At 46.7% G+C, this 21,506-nt stretch overlaps 1 protein-coding gene across 1 annotated transcript; it reads left to right on the forward strand.

Moving 5' to 3' along the window:
• The first annotated feature begins 803 nt into the window (after positions 1–803).
• Positions 804–21,218, forward strand: LOC137306584 (SH2 domain-containing adapter protein E-like). The gene is made up of 6 exons (XM_067975877.1): positions 804–2,359; positions 7,807–7,936; positions 15,663–15,899; positions 16,499–16,661; positions 17,313–17,432; positions 19,198–21,218. The coding sequence occupies exons 1-6, from the start codon at positions 1,253–1,255 to the stop codon at positions 19,382–19,384; spliced, it is 1,944 nt and encodes a 647-aa protein (XP_067831978.1). The 5' UTR covers positions 804–1,252; the 3' UTR covers positions 19,385–21,218.
• The last annotated feature ends 288 nt before the right edge of the window (positions 21,219–21,506 follow it).

Genomic DNA, 21,506 nt, shown 5'->3' on the forward strand with positions numbered 1-21,506 from the left:
TTTCTGAGAAAGTGTGATAAGGTGCTATATAAATAGATATTTTTCCTTCGGGGATCTCAGTGGGTGAATGCACTCCCGTTGTAGCACTGAGCCATATGAACCAGTCTCAGATTCAACCCTCAGCCTGTGCTGCATCAGCTGAGAGACTACAATTGATCTTGACAGGTACCTTTACTCAATGAACCATGGAGGAGATTGGAACTCTTCGGTGATGTTGGCTGTGAGCACTAACCTGTCTTACCAGCTGAGAAAGTTGCTAGGAATGGTATATGCCAGTGTTCAGACCAACCAGCACTACCACTAAAATCAGATTAGCTAGTCATTCATCTCATGAGTGTAGGTGGATTCACCCAGCATGTTCCAGCGCAGCATCTTGTCACTACAGGACGTGGTGGGGAGATGCTCGTCATGCTGTATGTGAAGGACTTTGAGACATTTCTGAGAGATGTGACAATGCACTGTATAAATGCAAGTGTTTTTCTTTCTTCCTTTCTCTCCTTATCTCTTTCTCTGCCTCCTGCTTTCTCTCAGCACCTGATTGGAAACTTATGTATAGAGGGGGTGGGGGTGAGAGAATAGCAGGCAGGGTTCATTGTATCACATCACTGTGTAGAACTGAATATCAGAGGAGCATTGTGATGGGCTGTTTTCACAGCACAATAAGAACAACTGCATTTTAAGTTAATTAAGGGAGGTGGCTGCAAAAAAGGGTCAGTTCGCTCCTGCCTTGAATGCTCGTACTGGGACTGATTGTGTTTCAATTAAACAGGAACGAGTACAATAGCTGTAGATGGAAAATGTGTGTTTTTTTTCCAGTTTCTGTTGAATTATCAGGTGTCCATAGAAGTGGAAGTGGCTGTACTTTTCATCACTCAAGCTCACAATGGCAGGAAGGTGGAGTTTGAAGGCTAATGAGAGGAGCAAGCTGTGTGGAATAGCCCATGTCTGCAAAAGGCAGAGAGGGAGGGAGGTTTTCTGACTGGAATCCCAGGAAGGCACAAAGTAGAGGAAAATGTAACTGTCGGATCGAGAGGAGACTGTGCTGACATCTCAAGACCCTGGATGTTTGTAACAGATTTTTCTTTGGCTGACTGATAACATTTTGTAAAGACAAAGATTGTACAGCACTCTGTGTTTAAGTTGTGATTTAGACTGAGGTTTGAGACCACCAGGACTTGTGTTGCTGTACAGTGTCAAATCCCTTGTATCGGAACGTAAGCCTGTGACCGTGTGAGTTGGGTTACCATTCACAATGGCAAAGTGGTTCAAGGAGTTCCAGCTGAGCTTAAAGACCCGACCAAAGCCAGAGGGCACAGGAGCGAACCGGAGTGGAACGGATTGTGAGGGAGCAAACAGGAACCGGCGTGCCACCCAGGGTGAGGTGAACCCTCGGGGGACTGGGAGAGAGGTGAAAGGAGCTGCGGAGAGAGGGCACGGAGAGTCAGGGCTGGGAAAACTTGGAAAAGCAGTAAGTGCTGGGATACAGGGGAAGTCTACTGGAATTCTAGGAAAAACTGGCAGTGGCACTCTAATGCGGGGGAAAACTGAACCAAATAAAAGTCTCATTCAGGGGAAAAATCCTACAGGACTGATGAAAAACGGATTGACAATAAAGAAGGACAATGGGAAACCGCCCAAAGGATCTGGGGAGAATGGGAACAGTGTCCCTGGAAAAAACAGCAAAAATTCCCATGTGGATCCCGGGAGTGGTGAAGAAGCTGGAAAACTAGTCAAAAATCCATCGTTGAAACGTGGACAAAATCCCAGTAAATCAGGACAGAGTTTTTCTGGGAAGCTTGGATTGAATCCAGGGAAAATTACGGGGAAGAGCCCAGTGAAACCTGAATTGAAACCTGATCTGAAAGCTGCGAAAACAGATTCAAAAACTGGGAAGGTGGACTTGAAAGTGGGGAAAACGGATGTAAAAAGTGGGAAAACAGACTTGAAAACCAGGAAGGCAGATTTGAAAGCTGGGAAGCCCGATACAAAAACTGGGAAAACGCCCGATTTGAAAACTGGGAAAACTGACCTGAAAACTGGCAAAACAACAAGCCAAAGTCCTGGGAAAACTGGATTGAATCTTGGAAAAATAACTGGGACAAACCCTGGGAAAAACGGATTGAAATCTGGGAAAACGGGACCAAGTCCAGGGAAAAGCGGATTGAATCTCGGGAAAATAACTGGGACGAATCCTGGAAAAACAGGACAAAATCCTGGGAAGCTGTCAGGATCCAGCTTCATTTCACCCAAACACAGACTGATCAAAGTGGACAATCAAGAGAAAAATGGGAAAAACCTGATGAACAGGATTCAGAACGTGATGGAGGACGATGAGAGTGGGAAAGCCAAGCAGGACACGGTAGGGAGTTGTTTAAATCTTAGGATTACACGATGGCTTAGCACATCACAAAACAAACTACTTTTGAAGTACATTGACATGTTACGTAGGTAAAGGCAGCAGCCATTCTGCACTAACGATGTTCCACAAACAGCATTTATTTGAATGACGAGTTAATCTGTTTTTTGGTGGTGTTGGTTGAGGGCGAAACGGCTGCTTGTGCATCTTTAACATCCACCTGAACTGACAGACAAAACCTCAGTTTAATTGTTAGGAAATAATAAAGAAAAAAAGAAAGACTTGCATTTCTATCACACCTTTCACGACCACAGGACGTCCCAAAGTGCTTTACTGCCAATGAAGTACTTTCGAAGTGTAGTCACTATTGTAGGAATCGCGGCAGCCAATTTGCGCACAGCAAGCTCGCACAAACAGCAATGTGATAACGACCAAATAATCTTTTTTTTAGTGATGTTGGTTGTGGGATAAATATTGGCCAGGATACTGGGGAGAACTCCCCTGCTCTTCATTGAAATAGTGGCTGTAGGATCTTTTACATCCACCTGAGAGGGCAGATGCTACCTCGGTTTAGCTCGAAAGACGGCACCTCTGAAAGCGCAGCACTCCCTCAGTACTGCACTAACATATCAGTCCAGATTGTGTGCTCAAGACTCTGGAGTGGGACTTGAACCCACAACCTTCTGACTCAGGCAAAAAGAGAAAAGTATTTCAAATTTTTACCGTGCCAATTACTTTATTTTGGTAAGAAACAGCGGCACATAAAAACCCGTTGTCTGAGCTCCTCTACTGACTCAGTGAGTAAATGGGCTGCTCGGTATTCTACTAAGCCAGACAGTGCAAGAAGGGTCCAGGTTGCATCTCAGCTGGAATGGCACCACAGTTGGCCTCAAAGCCCACGGGCTATGGAAGGGCAAAACCAGCCAGTGACCCTTGGACAGCGCGTTATGTAGATATCGGCTCAGGAAAGGATCTGGCTTGGATGTAATGCCCCCCCCTCCACAGTTGAATAGCCTGCCAACTGTCTGCCTGGGCTCACACATAAAGAATGGCCAGTTGAAAGAGGTGCTGAGAGTTGTGGAACTAGTCCCCACCAAGAATCAGCAGCAGAGGGAGGGGAGGAGTAAATTAAGGGCAAAATCTTGCAAAATTGGAGTTCCTGTTGTTCATTATTACGTCCCATTCAATAAACTTAAAGCTCCCATCTGCAGCTCAAAACATGATTGCACCAAAAGTGCATGAGTATGATTCTGCTATTAGCTTTCAGGGTGAATGTATTAGGTGGCTTTATATTACAGGGAGAGCTAGCTGCATCACAAACGTTGAATCATTCATGAATCGTGATCACAATACTTGTGATATTTCTCTGTTTAAATTCCTGTTGAGCACTAGCATGATTAAATCCTTCTCCAACAGGAAAATGTTGAAAGTGTTTGAAGATGGAGTAGGAGGTGGTGCTCCTGAAATCATTCTTGAACTAAAATAAATGCAATTAGGGAGAAAACCCTGAAGAGTAGGTACAAAATCTGTTGACTTTAATCCTTTGGGAACCACAAGAATATTATTTTCTATATATTTATTTTGTGATTGTCTCTAATGCCTTCCCCCACCAATGTTGCATGCCTCCTTAGCCTTACAGGTTAGATTAAAAGTCTGCTCACATGCCATTCTGTAACCAGCCATAAAAGAAAGAACTTGCATTCATATCGCACCTTTCACACCCTCAGGATGTCCCAGAGCACTTTACAGCCACTGAAGTACTTTGTGAAGTGTAGTCACTGTTGTAATGTAGGAAATGCAGCAGCCAATTTGGGCACAGGGAGGTCCCACAAACAGGAATGTGATAATGACCAGATAATCTGTTTTAGTGATGTTGGTTGAGGGAGAAATATTGGCCCCAAGATACTGGGGAGAACTCCCCTGCTCTTCTTCAAAGTAGTGCCGTGGGATCTTTCACGTCCACCTGAGAGGGCAGACAGGGCCTTGGTATAACATCTCATCTGAAAGACGGCACCTCTGACAGTGTAGCACTGTAGTGTCAGCCTGGATTATATACTTAAGTCTTGTGAGTGGGACTTGAACCCACAACCTTCTAACTCAGAGGCAAGACTGCTACCCACTGAGCCATGGCTGATACCTAGTAGGAGGTGCACAAGGTATAATACCCATCTGGTTTTGGGTGCTGGTTGCCTGTTCATTTTCATCATCAAAAATGGGACAATAAAATTCCATTTTTTAATTACTGTGTTAATAAAACCACAATGTGCATGAGTGAGCAGGCCGGATTCACATTTGTGCATGTGCAAACTCATTTGTTGCACGCATGCACACACTGCAATCCTTCAAATACCCTGCTCCTGTCCTGATTTGGACTGGGAAAAAGGTGACCACCTTAGTGTGAACAGGCTTCCTGACTATGATTTTCCTTCTCTTTCTGGCCTCCACACACCAGTCTCCATGATGGCTTTTCGGAATGGTTATGAACCCACCACATGGGAGTCACAGACGTTCACTTGTGCCCTAATGCACTGCTGTAGCTTGCTAGACTTATATTTTATCCCCCTTATAATTTAGTTTAGCAAGAGTTTTAAGTTATATTTTCCACATTTGTTTTTCCATGGTATGCACAGTACTGTGCACATATAGGCTACACCCAAAAGTTGAATCCACCTTCCTAGGGATAAATATATTAACTTGCATATAGACTGCACTCACAATCAAAGTGATCCTTTTCATTTAATATGGTCCTTTCCATTTTTCCCCCACACCACTAACATTTGAGGATCACCTGTAACCTGTTGTCAGACCTCATGTTGTAATCCGTCCTACCAATTTAAGCTCATCCTTTTTTTTTTATTCGTTCAGGGATGTGGGCGTCGCTGGCAAGGCCGGCATTTATTGCCCATCCCTAATTGCCCTCGAGAAGGTGGTGGTGAGCCGCCTTCTTGAACCGCTGCAGTCCGTGTGGTGACGGTTCTCCCACAGTGCTGTTAGGAAGGGAGTTCCAGGACTCTGCAGCCCATACCCTAACTCAAACTAAGTCCCGCTCACCCATCACCCCTATGCTCGCTGACTTACATTGGCTCCTGGTCAGGCAACGCCTCGAATTTAAAATTCTCATCCTTGTGTTCAAATCCCTCCATGGCCTTGCTTCTCCCTATTTCTGTAACCTCCTCCAGCCCTACAACTCTCTGAGATCTCTGCACTCCACCAATTCTGGCCTCCCGCAAATCCCCGATTTCCTTTGCTGTGCCATTGCCAGCGTTGCCTTCAGCTGCCTAGGCCCTAAGCTCTGTAATTCTCTCCCTAAACCTCTCTACCTCTCTCTCCTCCTTTAAGTCGCTCCTTGAAACCTACCTCTTTGACCAAGCTTTTGGTCACCTGTCCTAATATCTCTTTATGCAGCTCGGTGTCAAATTTTGTTTGATATTCGCTCCTGTGAAGTGTCTTGGGACGTTTTACTTACTTGGATGTCCTGGTACAAGAAGCACAGAAGGTTAGCATGCAGGTACAGCAGGCAATTAGGAAAGCAAATGGCATGTTGGCCTTTATTGCGAGGGGGTTGGAGTACAAGAGTAAGGAAGTCTTACTACAATTGTGCGGGGCTTTGGTTAGACCTCCCCTGGAGTACTACGTACAGTTTTGGTCTCCTTATCTAAGGAAGGATATACTTTACTTAGAGGTGGTGCAACAAAGGTTCACTAGATTAATTCCTGGGATGAGAGGGTTGTCCTATGAGGAGAGGTTGAGTAGAATGGGCCTATGCTGTCTGGAGTTTAGAAGAATGAGAGGTGATCTCATTGAAACATACATGATTCTAAGGGAGCTTGACAGGGTAGATGCTGAGAGGTTGTTTCCCCCGGCTGGAAAGTCTAGAACTAGGGGGCATAATCACTGGATTAGGGGTCGGTCATTTAAGACTGAGATGATGAGGAATTTCTTCATTCAGAGGGTTGTGAATCTTTGGAATTCTCTACCCCAGAGGGCTGTGGATGCTGAGTCATTGTGTATATTCAAGGCTGAGATAGGTAGATTTTTGGACTGAGGGGAATCAAGAGATATGGGGATCGGGCAGGAAAGTGGAGTTGAGGTTGAAGATCAGCCATGATCTTATTGAATGGCGGAGCAGGCTCGAGGGGCCATATGGCCTCCTATTGCTCCTATTTCTTATGTTCTTATGTTCTCTTATGTTCTTAAAGGTGCTATATAAATGCAAGTTGTTGTTGGGACAAGCACAAGAGCAGTCACAGGATTGTCAAGTTTAGGGATATATTTTGTAGTTGCACATCTATCCACCAGATGGAGGCTTGTCATGGAGGTTATGTTATTATTTATTTGGTAAAGTTCAGGCCGAGCAATAGAGGATCAACAAGTTGGCATATGTTGCTGACGTAATAAACACAGAGGATGATCTTGTAAAAAGAACGGCTTCTCTTCAACTCATTTAAACCTAATTCCATGCACAAGGATGGCTCTCCAATGTTTTTCACTCCTGCAGAAAGGACAGGGCTTTTAGTTGGCTCCTCCCCACAGTGCTAATTTACGACTGAGATAGCAAGTAAGTGCTCCCAGGCCGGTGTGGTAAACCATATGGAGATGTAGCCCAGGGTGACTTCCTGAAGATCTTTTTATCCTGTTGCTGTCTCTTGTTGCAAGGAAATGTCTACGCTCTCCTAGAACTAGAGGGCATAGTCGCAGGATAAGAGGTTGGCCATTTAAGACTGAGATGAGGAGGAATTTCTTCACTCAGAGGGTTGTGAATCTTTGGAATTCTCTATCCCCAGAGGACTGTGAATGCTGAGTCGTTGAGTATATTCAAGGCAGAGATCCATAGATTTTGGGACTCTAGGGGAATCAAGGGATATGGGGATCGGGCAGGAAAGTGGAGTTGAGGTTGAAAATCAGCCATGATCTTATTGAGTGGCTGAGCAGGCTCGAGGGGCCATATTGCCTGCTCCTGCTCCTAATTCTTATGTTCTTATGCTATACCTGAATACTTCACACCCAGCGGAACCCAAATGCAAGAACTTGCTGTGAAGGTGTTACCGGTTTATGGTATAGTTCTTTGGAATACCAATGCACTGTGCTCCTGGATGTCATCTTCTGAAATATTCAGTAAGCTTAAGGATACCTCACTGTTAGCACTTGGGTTTGTGGCTGATACTGCACCTGTCAAGTTTCATACATCTCTCGTGGGTGAGAGAACAGACTGATTCCTCCATGAGGAGGCGTTAAGCTGTTTCCCAGCTTGAAGGAAAGGAAAATTGGAGGTGCAGCTGAGCATCGGGTGGCATTTTCAGAGGGCGAGGAGCAAATGTAGAAACCTGCACAGGGAGACTATAAGAGAGGGAAAATAAGGAAGAAAAATGTATTTCGAAACTAATACGTTAATACAGTCAGGTTCTTCCACTCTGATTATCATGGACTTGATTCAACTCTTCTCCTTACAGGTCATCATTGTGGAGGATTATGCAGATCCCTATGATGCCAAGAAACGAGAGACTGGACAGAATGAGGCAGAGCGGGTGGGGGAGAATGATGGCTACATGGAGCCTTATGATGCACAGCAGATGATTACAGGTAAGGTGACTAAGCTGTAGGGCAGCTCAGTTCAGCTAACCCAGATCTGGCTTGTTTGGAGAAACCGCATGGTAGCTGGCACACTATGGCGATCCAGTTTGCATAGTGTTGAAAAGAGGAACAATACGCAGTTGATAAAGGAACTCCTTGTAGGCTGAAAATAGCACCTAGTAAGTGTATAAAGGCACCAACTCAAAGACTGAAAGACTGAACAGGCTGGGGCTCTTTTCCCTAGAAAAGTGGACAATTCTTCTTAAAGCACCTATGTGGATTTAATAGCTGCATCTGGAATATGGCACCCAGCCCTTGGTATGAACAGAGTCTAATTTGCACTGTAATCCCACTAACTAAGGGAGGAGAGGGAGGTTATTACTGTGCTGATGAGACAAAGCCCAGAAAGCTGGCATTAGTACAAGCCTTGAAGCATTCCCATCCCTTGCAGCCTAGTTCCTGTGACCGGGTCAGGGGTGGGTTTGAGAAAGTGACGCCTTGCTGGCGGAAGGCGGTGAGTTTTTTCCTGCCCTCGTGTGAGGGAGAGATAAGGGACGCCAGGGGAGGGGGAAGTGACAAGGCCAGTGCTGACCTTTGGGGTTGTGACATCTGAACCCGGCTGTAGTGAGTCAGATGCTTGACAAATGCTGATTTACTTACAGCTAGTGCAGGCAATTGTACAATCATTCCTTTAAACTTTTCTTCCCGCCCACCCCCCCACATTAATTGTGAGACCTCTTGAGGGGGAGTCTATTCATTTGTGTTGCCACATTCTCAAAAGTATAAAGAGAGATTCTTGTACACTTACTGGTGCTTCTCGGCTTCTTTATCTCTATGTTTAATTTCTCAAACTGCTGGTTGGAGGCAGCTTAGGATCAACTATTTTATGCAGAATTATCTCTGTGACATAAATTTGCATACTCTTTTTTAAAAAAAAATCTCTGCTTCCCTCCAAAACACCTTCGAGCTGCTCAGCCTGTCTTAGTTGGTAGAACTCAAGCTTCCGAGTCAGAAGGTTGTGGCTTTGAGTCCCACTCCAGGAATTGAGTTTGTAATCTAGGCTGACACTCCGTTGTAATGATGTGGAGATGCCGGTGATGGACTGGGGTTGACAATTGTAAACAATTTTACTACACCAATTTTACAACTCCGTTGTAACACTGAGGGAGTGCTGTATCTTACAGATGTTGGCCTTCGGACGAACAATTAAACCACGGTTGCTTCTGCTTATACTGGTGGTTCAGGTGGATGTTAAATATCCCATCGTACTATTTGAAGAGGGTTTCTCAGATGTCCTGGTCAACATACCTCTCTCAACCAAAAAACAAATTAACTAGTCGTTTGTATCATTACTTATGGTACTTTGCAATGTGCAAAATGGCTGCTGCATTTGCCTATAGAATCAATAACAACTTGGATTTATATAGCACCTTAAACATAGTAAAACCTCTCAAGGCGCTTCACAGCAGCGTAATCAGACAAAATTTGACACCGAGCCACATAAAGATATGCGGGGTGATTTTAACCCCCAAGAACGAGCGGGTTGGGGGCAGGTGGGAGTTGAAAATAGTTGGGTTTTGGGGTCGCAACCCGGCTTTATTTCCGGGTTTAACTTGGGCACGTAAAAGTACAGGCTTCCCACTGGGAATGCCAAGTCCAAACATTTTGCAGTTGTGACCCAAAAAAACAACTATTTTCAACTCCCATCCGGCCCCAACCCACCTGTTCTTGGGGTTTAAAGTCATCCCAATGAGGTCAGGTTGGTCAAAGCTTGGTCAAAAAGGTAGGTTTTAAGGAGCGTCTTAAAGGAGCAGAGAGAGGCGGAGAGGTTTAGGGAGGGAACTGCAGAGATTAGGGTCTAGGCAGCTGAAGGCACAGCTGCCAATGGTGGAGCGATGAAAATCGGGGGATGCGCAAGATGCCAGAATCAGAGGAGCGCAGACATCTCAGAGGGTTGTAGGGCTGGAGGAGGTAACAGAGATAGAGAGGGGTGAGGCCACTCCCGACCCCAGGAGTGCTGAGCCCACTAGCAGTACCTTACTGCTGTCCCATCTGCAGTCAGCTAATTCAGCCTTGAACAAGCAGTTCCAGGAATGCTTCACCACATGTGGCTTTTGTGACGTGGACGATAATTTCATTTACTCCAGATTGAAAAGAAAGAATATAGAATGATACGGGGAAAAGGTGGGGAATAGGGTTCAGAGTAGAGAGCTTCAGCTAAGTGCAGTGGGTCAAATGGGCACTTTCTGTGCTGTCATTCTTAAGATTCTATAAGTTGACCCCAAGGTTATCTTATTCACAGCAACTGGACTTTGTGGCCTTAAAAGATACATTAAACACAGACCCACTTTAGCAGCACAATAATACACTCTGTGTTACATGGTATAATGATCCTCTCATTATTAAATAGCACATCATCTGTAAGATATTCAATACTGTACAATATATAAATACAGTATCCGATGCCCTTACCTCCAGGCACCCTAAACAGCCTGTAACCCAGTGCCTTACCAGTAGAGCTGAGAGGCTCCTGCAATTGAATGTAAAAAAAAACCTGACAAGTACCTGCATGTTAATGTTGTAGAGAATGGATTTATTACTGTTAGATAGTGAGGACCATGGGACAAGAGCATCGATGACAGATCGAGACAGCCTCAGTGTTCAGTGAATGTTTACAGCTGAGATTGCCTGCATGAGCAATGAACACACCCACTATTGGCACCAAAAGTTAGGGAAGATGGATCACGGATTGATTCAATCAGAGAGATGGCAGATGGGAGGCACCTGTGACTGCAGACTTAAGAAAAGTCTTGCATTTTTATATCATCGTACCACATCTCTCGGAAACATCTCAAAGCGTTTCACACGCAGTGAATTACTTTGAAGTATAGTCACTTATGCAGGCTATGGAGAAAGAGTGGGGGAGTGGGACTAATTGGATAGTTCTTTCAAAGAGCCGGCACAGGCACGATGGGCCAAATGACCTCCTTCTGTGCTGTAAGATCCTAACTCACACCAAGTCCTTGTTGTGACCCATCACCCCTGTGCTCACTAACTTACATTGGCTCCTGGTCCGGCAACTCGATTTTGAAAATTCTCATCCTTGTTTTCAAATCGCTCCATGACCTCGCACCTCCCTATCTCTGTAACCTCCTCCAGCCCTACAACCCTCCGAGATCTCTACGCTCCTCCAGTTCCTGCCTTTTGCACATCCCCGATTTTCATCGCTCCACCATTGGTGGCCGTGCCTTCAGCTGCCTAGCCCCTAAGCTCTGGAATTCCCTCCCGAAACCTCTCCGCCTCTCTCTCCTCCTTTAAGACGTTCCTTAAAATCTATCTCTTTGACTAAGCTTTTGGTCACCTGTCCTAATATCTCCTTATGTGGCTCGGTGTCAGATTTTGTCTGATTATGCTCCTGTGAAGCGCCTTGGGACGTTTTATAACATTAAAAGCGGTGTATAAATGCAAGCTGTTGTTGTGTACAGTAACTCCTGCTGGAAAGAGCATGTGTGCGGATATCGGGTGAGACCAGGATCAGGCTCAGCTGTGACGCTCCGACGCTTACTGTCTAAGCTCACACGTGAAGAAGATGGCCATTTAAGTGAGGAATTGGTGGGCTGCCAGTGCTTGTGGAGTGCTACCCCAGCGAGAGCCAGTGCCCTCAGGTGGGGAGGGGAGAAAATTAGCCAGAGACAAAAATTAAGAAAGGAAAGCTCAGTACGGAGCAGGATCGCTTTCTGCCTGACCTGGAAAAGGTTAATAATTCTCCAGCTGCATAGAATGTCAGGAAGCGAGCGGGCAGGCAGCGGAAGGCCAGAATAAAAGATTTTGTTCTCTTTATTAATATAATTTCTGCCTGTTCTTTGTGCTGAGTTCCTGATCGCCGATATTTATGGAACAGCGTTTTTGAAATTTACCATTAACTATCTTAACCCCATGTGTTCTGTCATATACTGCACCACTCTAGCATCTGTATCAAACTAACAAAAGAGAAAGAAAGAACTTGCATTTATAAAGTGCCTTTCATAACCTCAGGACGTCCCAAAGTGCTTTACAGCCAATTAAGTACTTTTGAAGTGTAGTCACTGTTGTAAAATAGGAAATGTGGCAGCCAATTTGCGCATAGCAAGGTCCCACAAACAGAAAGGAGATAATGACCAGTTCATCTGTTTTAGGTGTTTGTTGAGGGATAGAAGTTGGCCAGGACACCGGGAGAAACTCCCCTGCTCTTCGAATAGTGCCTTTGGATCTTTTACATCCACCTGAGGGGGCAGACGAGGCCTCGGTTTAACTTTTCATCCGAAAGACGGCACCTCTGACAGTGCAGCACTGTCTCCGTACTGCACTGGAGTGTCAGCTTAGATTTTGTGCTCAAGTCTCTGGAGTGGGACTTGAACCCACAACCTTTGACTCAGACGAGAGTGCTACCCACTGAGCCACGGCTGACAGGAGACACAGACGGGAGCCCAGGCACTTCCACACAAAGATAGCCGGGAAAACAGAGAACCATGCACATTGCAGGAAGCTGCTTCTGCACATCTTGTTGCAGCTGGTTCAACGCAGCTCTGGTTGAGGCCTGGAAGCAAACTATGAGGAAGGGGGGGAGGGAGGCCAATCTTCCTCACCTGACATCCACATACATGCACTTTTCAGCAGGCATCACTGGACAGGGATCAGCAGCAGGAAAACTCATAGGCATTGAGGCCAATTGTAGCATCCCTTCTGCTATCCCAGCTGAGATCAGCTAACTCAGCATAGCCCGGGGATTGATCCCGTGGCCTCCCTGGTCTGTAAGGGCTCAGTGATGGAAACTTTGCCCCTCAGCCACCTACCACCTGCCTGCAGTTTTTAACCGGCCTTGTTGATAATTGTGCAGCGATGGACTGCGGCTGCAGATTATTTCGTCACAGTGCGGCTTCCTGAGCTTGAGAGCCCAGTGTCGCCTGAGCAGGGGCGACGCCGGGCTAACAGCAACAATCCCACTGCTGCAAGCGGAGACTTCCTTTCCACAGTACGAATGTGGCGTTTGCAACTCAGAGAGGAAGCGGGAGAGAGAGGGAGGAAACAGGCTGAGGAAACTGCACCCTGGAAACAATACAACACATCCACATTTGGAAATGGTTTAGAAGGGAGACAGGATTCCGAGAACACAGCCTTAACCATTTTACTGCTGAACAATGTGGTTCAGAACCCTTGGACGCTTCCACTGAACTGAGCTTGGCTCTGTCTGTAGCACTGTTGCCTCTGAGTCAGAAGGTTATGGGTTTGAGCCCCACTCCTGGACTTGAGCACATGATCTAGGCTGACGCTCCAGTGGAGTATGGAGGGAGTGCTGCATCGTTGGAGGTGCTGTCCTTTGGATGAGACATTATCCCGAGACCCCCATATGCCTGTTCAGGTGAGTGTGCAAGATCCCATGGTACTGTTGGAAGAAGAGCAGATTGGGGGAGTTCTCCTGGTGTGTCCCGGCCAACATTCCTCCCTCAACCACCACCAAAAACAGATTAACTGGTCACTCAACTCATTGCTGTTTGTGGGATCTTGCTGTACACAAAATGGCTACCACGGTCGCTCACCGGAAAATCAGCCGGGGTTCCACAATGCAGTGACTGCCGCTGGGAAGTGTGTGTGCATGGATGTCAGGTGGTGAGAGAGTCGGGCTGGGCTGTGATACGACCTATGTCGACTTTCCTCTAGGTTCACCCATGAAGAATGGCCATTTGAGTGAGGTACTCAGTGTCCAGAGAGTCATATCCTGGAAAGGAGGCAACACCTTCAGGTGAGGAGGGTTGTAAATAGACAAGAAAAAGAAACTGCTGGAAATGCACAGCAGGTCTGGCGAAGATTCTCCACCCAAAACATTCACCTGACTTTTCTCTTTTCCGATACTTACAGGCCTGTTGCGTATTTCCATTGCCTGTTGTGGTATTGCACATACACACACGAGGTGTTTGTACACTGGTATCCTGAAACATAATTTCAATTGTTCCTCCATGGACTTGCCCTGTCTGCCATCTTTTGTGCAATGTGACATTCTGGATGAATGTCTACATTTCCTGCATGTAGTGCACTTTGCTGAGTGTCAAATTTTGTTTGAAAATCGCTCCTGTGAAGCGCCTTGGGACGTTTCCCTACGTTAAAGGCTATATAAATGCAAGATGTTGTTGTTGTTGTTGAGTAACACAATTTGATATTAAAAAGTCCCAGTGAAAATGTCAGCTTCTGACCGTAACGAACCATCCTCGTTCAAGAGAATGGGTGGAAGACCTGCTCCCTGAAACTGCCTCTAGGTTGCGTGACAGCTGCCTGTGGTGAGTGATGGTGCAGGCCCCTGGGGTGTGGACACTCTGGAACCGCCGACTTAACTGGCTGCAAATGTAAATGAGCGGGGTTCTGGCAGGTTCCTGCATTGTTTAGCAAAAAAAAACTTCTCGATTTATTCCCATGGAGCTGTTGTTAAAAGCAAAAAAAATTCTTGAGAGGTTGCTGCGAGTCGCTGCAGTTCCATTTTGTAGGAAGGCACAGGATGACCACCTGAGAAACAAGCTGTCAGAAGCTGAGGAAAAGGTACTCAGCTCAGATTGGAGGTGCATTGCAGCCCTATTCCTTGCCTCTGAGTCAGAAGGTCGTGGGTTCGAGTCCCACTCCAGAGACTTGAGCACAAAATCCAGGCTGACACTCCATTGCTGTACTGAGGGAGTGCTTTCTTTCGGATGAGACGTTAAACCGAGGCCCCGTCTGCCCTCTCAGGTGGATGCAGAAGATCCCACGGCGCTTATTTTGAAGAAGAGCAGGCGAGTTCTCCCCGGTGTCCTGGGCCAATATTTATCCATAAGTCCATAAGAGATAGGAGCAGGAGTAGGTCATTCGGTCCCTCGAGCCTGCTCCGCCATTCAATGAGATCATGGCTGATTTGATTTTTACCTCAACTCCACTTTCCTGCCTTTTCCCCATCTCCATCAACCAACATCACTAAAAAAAACAGATGATCTGGTCATTATCACATTGCTGTTTGTGGGATCTTGCTGCGTGCAAATTGGCTGCCGCCTTTCCTACATTACAACAGAGACTACACTTCAAAAGTAATTCATTGACTCTAAAGCGCTTTGGCATGTCCTGAGATCATGAAAGGTGCTATATAAATGCAAGTTTTTCTTTTTTGTTCTTTTAATTGGGGTACCCACTTGTTGGAGAATCACAGGTGTAAACCCAGTGGCCTGGTGCACAGAGCATGTTTCCCTTTTATTGCCTGTTTTCTGCCCTCCACTCTTGAAGGCAGTGGCTCTTGCTGAGGAACAGTTCTATGGGCACTAACTGTGCTACCCCTCCCTGTGCTTCACCCAGCTTGGACAGTGAGTGCCAGTAGGGCATCTATCTAAATAGAGTATCACAAACAATTAAGTTCACACCCAAAACTACACACCTGCAATTTCCACCTGGGATGACAGCACTGCACCCAGTGCTTCTCTTAACCACTTGGAGCTTGGGAGAGCTATCCAAACCATAAGATAAATTACTGTCGCTCTAGTCTTATATGAAAATTTAACACGCTTGTAACAAATTCCTTTCTCCAATATTTTAACGGAAGCATTAACTTAACCCACCTCTGTTAAAATATCACACAGAGGGATTTGTTTCTAGCACGTCAACCATTTATATGATCCCTGAGCAGATTGGAGTTTCTTGGGTTTGTTTCCCAGTTAGTAGATGAACTAACTTTTTTTTCCCAATTCAGAAATTCGAAGACGAGGATCGAAGGACCCCCTCGGAAAGCAGTCCCTGTTGTACGATAGTCCCTACGAGCCGGGGGAAGTGGGGACAAAGCCAGAGGCACTTGGGAACTCTGCTCTAGAGAGGACAGGAAACCAGCGGCCAGTGGACAGCTGCCTGCCAGAGAACGATGAGCGTCCTGCAGCAGAGTATGAACAGCCCTGGGAGTGGAAGACAGAACAGATAGTAAAAGCATTCGCAGGTACAGCAGGAAGGTCTGAAGGTAGAACTGTGCTCAGGGGGTTGAGGTGGGCAAAGTTAGCCCCTAATGTGGTTCTGAGCCACATGGGCGAGGAAGGTCTCAGGTTCCCTCTGTGTTCTGTGTTGACGTACCTGACCTAAGCCGGGGCAGCAATTGGCACTCTACAATTGGCTCCAGCACCTCTGGGTTAGGGAGGGAAAAATCTGCCACAGTTCCTGTTCCTGATCACCATCTAGTCACCTGTATAGTACGTGAGAGAGAGAGAGTGTGTGTGTGTGTGTGTCGCGTGCGTGCGTGTTTTGTACGCAAGACGTGAGCAGGCTCAGCTGTGTTGCTGCCTGTGGTCCAATAGCCTGTCAAAACTCATACTTGGAAGAATTGGGTGATGTGCTGGGGGGTTGCTAGTGCTTTTAGAACAGGATCTCAGCATGCGTCAGAGAGGAGGAGAACATTTGAAGGATGGTGTGAAATACTTTTGGCAAAGAAATATTTTTTTTTTGCAAATAGGGAAAGCGGATGAACTCTGAAAAGTTCCTGAGCAGACCCTTTATGGATACTTTGTCTAATATTTTTTGCCACCTTCTGTCTATCCCCCTTAGTCCAGTTTGACTCTGCAGAGAGAGCATCTCCACCCAAAGAGGAAAAAGTCAAGCACCATCATAGGCACCCGAGCTGGACGCAGAAGGTCCTGAGGCAACAGAGCCCAGAGAGCAGCGAGGTGGGAGAGAAGGTGGATCCAACCATTCCCTTAGAAAAACAAGTGTAAGTGACAATATCCCCTCACTTTCCTCTCTTGTTCCTCAATTAGATCGCCCCCCCCCCCAGATAAAATTTACTTTCCTTCGAGTTATTCCCTCCTCTCCTCTAGGCGCTGACTCTTGTTGGGATTCAGTTCCACAGGGCTCAGTTGTCCTCCAACCTTGCCCAAGTGACCATTCTTCATGTATTTACCTTGACAGTGACGATCAGCAGGCTACCTCCGGGGACATCACTGAAGCCCACATGAAACCTTTCCAGCAGGTGTCACTGGATAGCGACCAGGGCTCTCGCTCCTGTTTGCTATACACTGCCCCCCCCTGCCAGAAGTGCACGTGTGTGGATGCTGGGTGAGGACAAGATTGGGCTCCCAGGTAAAGGGAGTGAATGAAGCCAGTCAGAGTTCCTGCCCGTGATCACTTTCCAGTGACCCCTTTTGGAAAATGCCTGCGTGGGTGTTGGGTGAGGACAGTATGGGCTTGTCTGTGACTCTCTCTCCACAGTTGGCTAACCTGCCTCCACTCGCTGTCACGAATCACACGTGAAAAACGTCCACTGGGGTGAGGTGTTGGAGGACGAGCGCCTGTGGGACCCCTTCCCAGTGATTGCCAGGAGAAAAAGAAAAAGCTTTAACTAGCGTTTGCATTTTTCCCACAGCTGGTATCACGGAGCCATCACCCGGATGGAGGCAGAGTCTCGACTGCAGCCCTGTAAAGAAGCCAGTTACCTGGTACGAAACAGCGAGTCAGGAAACAGCAAGTATTCCCTTGCTTTAAAGTAAGTATTCGGGAGGCCTCGGGCACCAGTGGGTCGTAGCTTGAAATGTTTAGAAGAGGAATTAAACAGAGTTGCTCTTTGAACCTTGTTCTCGAAGCTGTATTCACGTACAATAGCGAAGCAATAATTTGAAGGAGTCGTCCCTTGGGTTCAACACCAAGCAGTTGGCTTCCTCTGACTCTTGCCAGTGTCGCTATCAAAAGCACAGCCGGGTGCAGGTGCCACCAGTGTCCAAGTGCCAATCCAGACAAGAGACATGGCAGGGGTGGCATCAAGTGTAGGGGGGCAAGGGGTCAGGAGCAGAGGTAGGGGACAGGGGGGTCAGAAACAGGAGCAAGACGTGGGACCAGGAGTAGGGGTAAGATTAGGGGCAGGTGGGACCAGTGGTGGGGCAGGATGTCAAGGGCAGTGGTGGGATAGTTGGTGGGGTTAGGGGCAGGGGGCAGGGTGGGATCAGTGATAGCGGCAGGGCGGCAGGAGAAAGGACAGTAGCAGGGTTGGGATCGGGTTCGGATGGGGTAGAGGCAGGGAGGGGGTCAGATGCAGGGTAGGTATCTAGGGGTATGAGTGAGGTATGTGGGGGACAGAATCAGGGCGAGGCAGGGGTTGGATCAGGGCTTACAACAATGCCCAACAGTCCAAATCGCAGCTAAGTCAGAGGAGACTGTGAAGAAAAGTTGACCTGAAGTACTGAGATCAAACCTAGGGTTTTGCCATCTTTCAAATGTGACCGCACAGCACAGAAACAGACCATTCGGCCCATCAAGTCTGTATCTGTATTTTGCCCCATATAAGCCTCATAGTCTAATTCCACTCTCCTACTTGGTCCTCGTACCCCTTAATATCCCACATAGTCTAATCCCACTCTCCTACTTGGGTCCCCGTACCCCTTAATATCCCACATAGTCTAATCCCACTCTCCTACTTGGTCCCCGTACCCCTTAATATCCCACATAGTCTAATCCCACTCTCCTACTTGGTCCCCGTACCTCTTAATATCCCACATAGTCTAATGTCACTCTCCCGCTCGCTGTTTCAGTCTATGTGTAAATTGTTTACAATTGTCTACAATTGTTTACAATTGTTTACAGTTGTCAACCCCAGTTCATCACCGGCATCTCCACATCAGTCTATGTGGTGATGGTGAGCAGTTTGATATAACTGAGCGGCATGCTGAGCCACTTCTCAGGGCGGTTAAGAGTCGATCATGTATCATATCAGACAATGCCCTTAATCACTAGACAAAGGAGCTCACGATACCACTGGTTAGAAGGTTCTAGCAGGGTGGACATCTGGTAGAACATAGGTTTACACCCATGAGTCAAGCTGTGCTCACCAGAAGGTCTCAGATCCTTCCTGGTTTGTGCTGAGTCTGCTGATCTCAGCAGTTAGATGTTACAATGGGTTAGGGAGGGGGGAAGAAAATCAGCCCTGGTTGCTTCTCTTCATCTAGGAACTCCTGATTTGTGGGGGGCAGGGGGAGAGTGTGACACAGAGAGCGAGAGTGAGTGAGTGTCAGGTGAAGACCAGATCAGGATAAACTGTGATGCCCCACCCGCAGACACTCACTGCCTTAACTCCTGCGTGAAGAATGGCCATTTGAGTGAAGTACCCGAGGGCATATGATGCCTGTGGCACCCATACCCCAGCAAGAGTCAACATCTTCAGAATTTGGGGGGAGAGGGGCTGGAGATGGGTAACAAAAAAAAACAAATGGTCTATTGATGGTACTGACGCTCTCTCCTGTTTTACCTACTCTGTACAGGACCAGCCAGGGATGTGTCCACATCATATTGGCCCAGACCAAAGACAATAAATACACTCTGAATCAGAACAGCGCCCTGTTTGACAGTATTCCAGAGGTGGTGCATTACTATTGCGATGAAAAGCTTCCATTCAAGGATGCGGAACACATGACTCTCCTTTACCCTGTGCAGAACAAACAGCAATAACTTGTGCAACCACCTGTCATTATAACCTGACGAAGAGAGAACAGTCCGTAAAATGCACCCCAACAGCAACCTCCCAACCAACGCCAACTGACAGAGAGAGGGGGGTTGCAGCCAGATATTGCACAATGCAGTTGTAAAATGCTTGACAGACAGCTTCCAAACCAACTGCAACTGACAGGTACAAGGAGAGACAGCGTAGCCACAAATCCCACAATTACAGCCAGGCCTCCAAACCAGCAAAAGTGCGAGCATTATGAGAGGCCAAGAGAGGACATCAATGGCCTGATCTCCTGACAAAGTGTAGCGGAAGCAGAAAGAATACAGTCACAAAATGGCCAATTTTCTAGCCTAGGGACAGCCAGTCTAGAAAAGTGGGGAGAGAGGAGAGTTAGAAGTAAACAGGAAATGAGAGGGCGGGGCGGTGCTTACTCACGTTTCATCCTGAAATCTGGTTTCAAACACAGCCCAGAATGATGAGATAAAAGTCTCCTCTGTGCGTTAACTGGACGTGAAATCAATCTGAAGCATACTCAACCCGTCTCCTTGGTTCTCACTGAATTGGCAATCTCACTCAGAGGCCGCAGGACAGCTGAAGTAGGGAACGGAAAAATGTTGCACAAAATTGGCCAGTATTCTGATGATGGGTTCAGCTACATTGTTATAACTGTGTAAAGGGAGCTTTACTCTGTATCTAACCCGTGCTGTACCTGCCCTGGGAGTGTTTGATGGGACAGTGTAGAGGGAGCTTTACTCTGTATCTAACCCGTGCTGTACGTGCCCTGGGAGTGTTTGATGGGACAGTGTAGAGGGAGCTTTACTCTGTATCTAACCCGTGCTGTACCTGCCCTGGGAGTGTTTGATGGGACAGTGTAGAGGGAGCTTTACTCTGTATCTAACCCTGTACCTGCCCTGGGAGTGTTTGATGGGACAGTGTAGAGGGAGCTTTACTCTGTATCTAACCCGTGCTGTACCTGCCCTGGGAGTGTTTGATGGGACAGTGTAGAGGGAGCTTTACTCTGTATCTAACCCGTGCTGTACCTGCCCTGGGAGTGTTTGATGGGACAGTGTAGAGGGAGCTTTACTCTGTATCTAACCCGTGCTGTACCTGCCCTGGGAGTGTTTGATGGGACAGTGTAGAGGGAGCTTTACTCTGTATCTAACCCGTGCTGTACCTGCCCTGGGAGTGTTTGATGGGACGGTGTAGAGGGAGGTTTACTCTGTATCTAACCCGTGCTGTAGCTGCCCTGGGAGTGTTTGATGGGACAGTGTAGAGGGAGCTTTACTCTGTATCTAACCCGTGCTGGGAATGCTTAATGATTTCACTTTCCAATTCCCAGCAACGACAACCCTTACTTTAATGAACAAAAAAGATTATAAATAAACAACCAACTTGCTACTTGACAACTTGTGAGGGGACATAGATTTAAGGTGAGAGGGGAGAGATACAAAAGGGTCCAGAGGGGCAGTTTTTTCACTCAAAGGGTGGTGAGTGTCTGGAACGAGCTGCCAGAGGCAGTAGTAGAGGCGGGTACAATTTTGTCTTTTAAAAAGCATTTGGACAGTTACATGGGTAAGATGGGTATAGAGGAATATGTGCCAAGTGCAGGCAATTGGGACTAGCTTAGTGGTATAAACTGGGCGACATGGACATGTTGGGCCGAAGGGCCTGTTTCCCTGTTGTAACTTCTATGATTCTATGATTCATTGTGCAAAGTGTTTGGTGGCATTTAACATAATAAGGGGCTAGATTAATGCAAGTATTGTCTTGTTCCTGAGGTGTGTCACTGTTGGAAAGTGCTCCTTTCTTGATAATAAACAAAAAACTTATAGTTTCCCTACTGTTTGCCTCTTTTGCTGGTGGGATATTTTGGTGGGCAGTGACAGATGGTGAGCCGTCATGGTTGAATTATGTTATGTGACAAGCAGTGATGCTGGGATTTGTTTCACTGGTTGAGGAGAATATCATATCTTGTACATATAATATACGTTTAATTAAACCACTTAGCAAAATGGAAGGAGTTTTAATTTTTTGGCTCACAAAATATAATGCCTCCAGAAAGCGATGTAAAATAAATTATTAAGTGTCAGCTTGGCTCAGTTGATAGTTCTCTCACCTCTGAGT

This window comes from Heptranchias perlo, chromosome 44, assembly GCF_035084215.1.
Source record: "Heptranchias perlo isolate sHepPer1 chromosome 44, sHepPer1.hap1, whole genome shotgun sequence".
NCBI lineage: Eukaryota > Metazoa > Chordata > Chondrichthyes > Hexanchiformes > Hexanchidae > Heptranchias > Heptranchias perlo.

Bases quoted from the DNA above. Each gene is read 5' to 3' on its own strand.
- LOC137306584 (XM_067975877.1), top strand. From the start codon at position 1,253: ATGGCAAAGTGGTTCAAGGAGTTCCAGCTGAGCTTAAAGACCCGACCA. The intron at 2,360-7,806 runs GTAGGGAGTTGT...TTCTCCTTACAG, and splicing joins GGAAAGCCAAGCAGGACACG to GTCATCATTGTGGAGGATTA. The intron at 7,937-15,662 runs GTAAGGTGACTA...TTCCCAATTCAG, and splicing joins TGCACAGCAGATGATTACAG to AAATTCGAAGACGAGGATCG.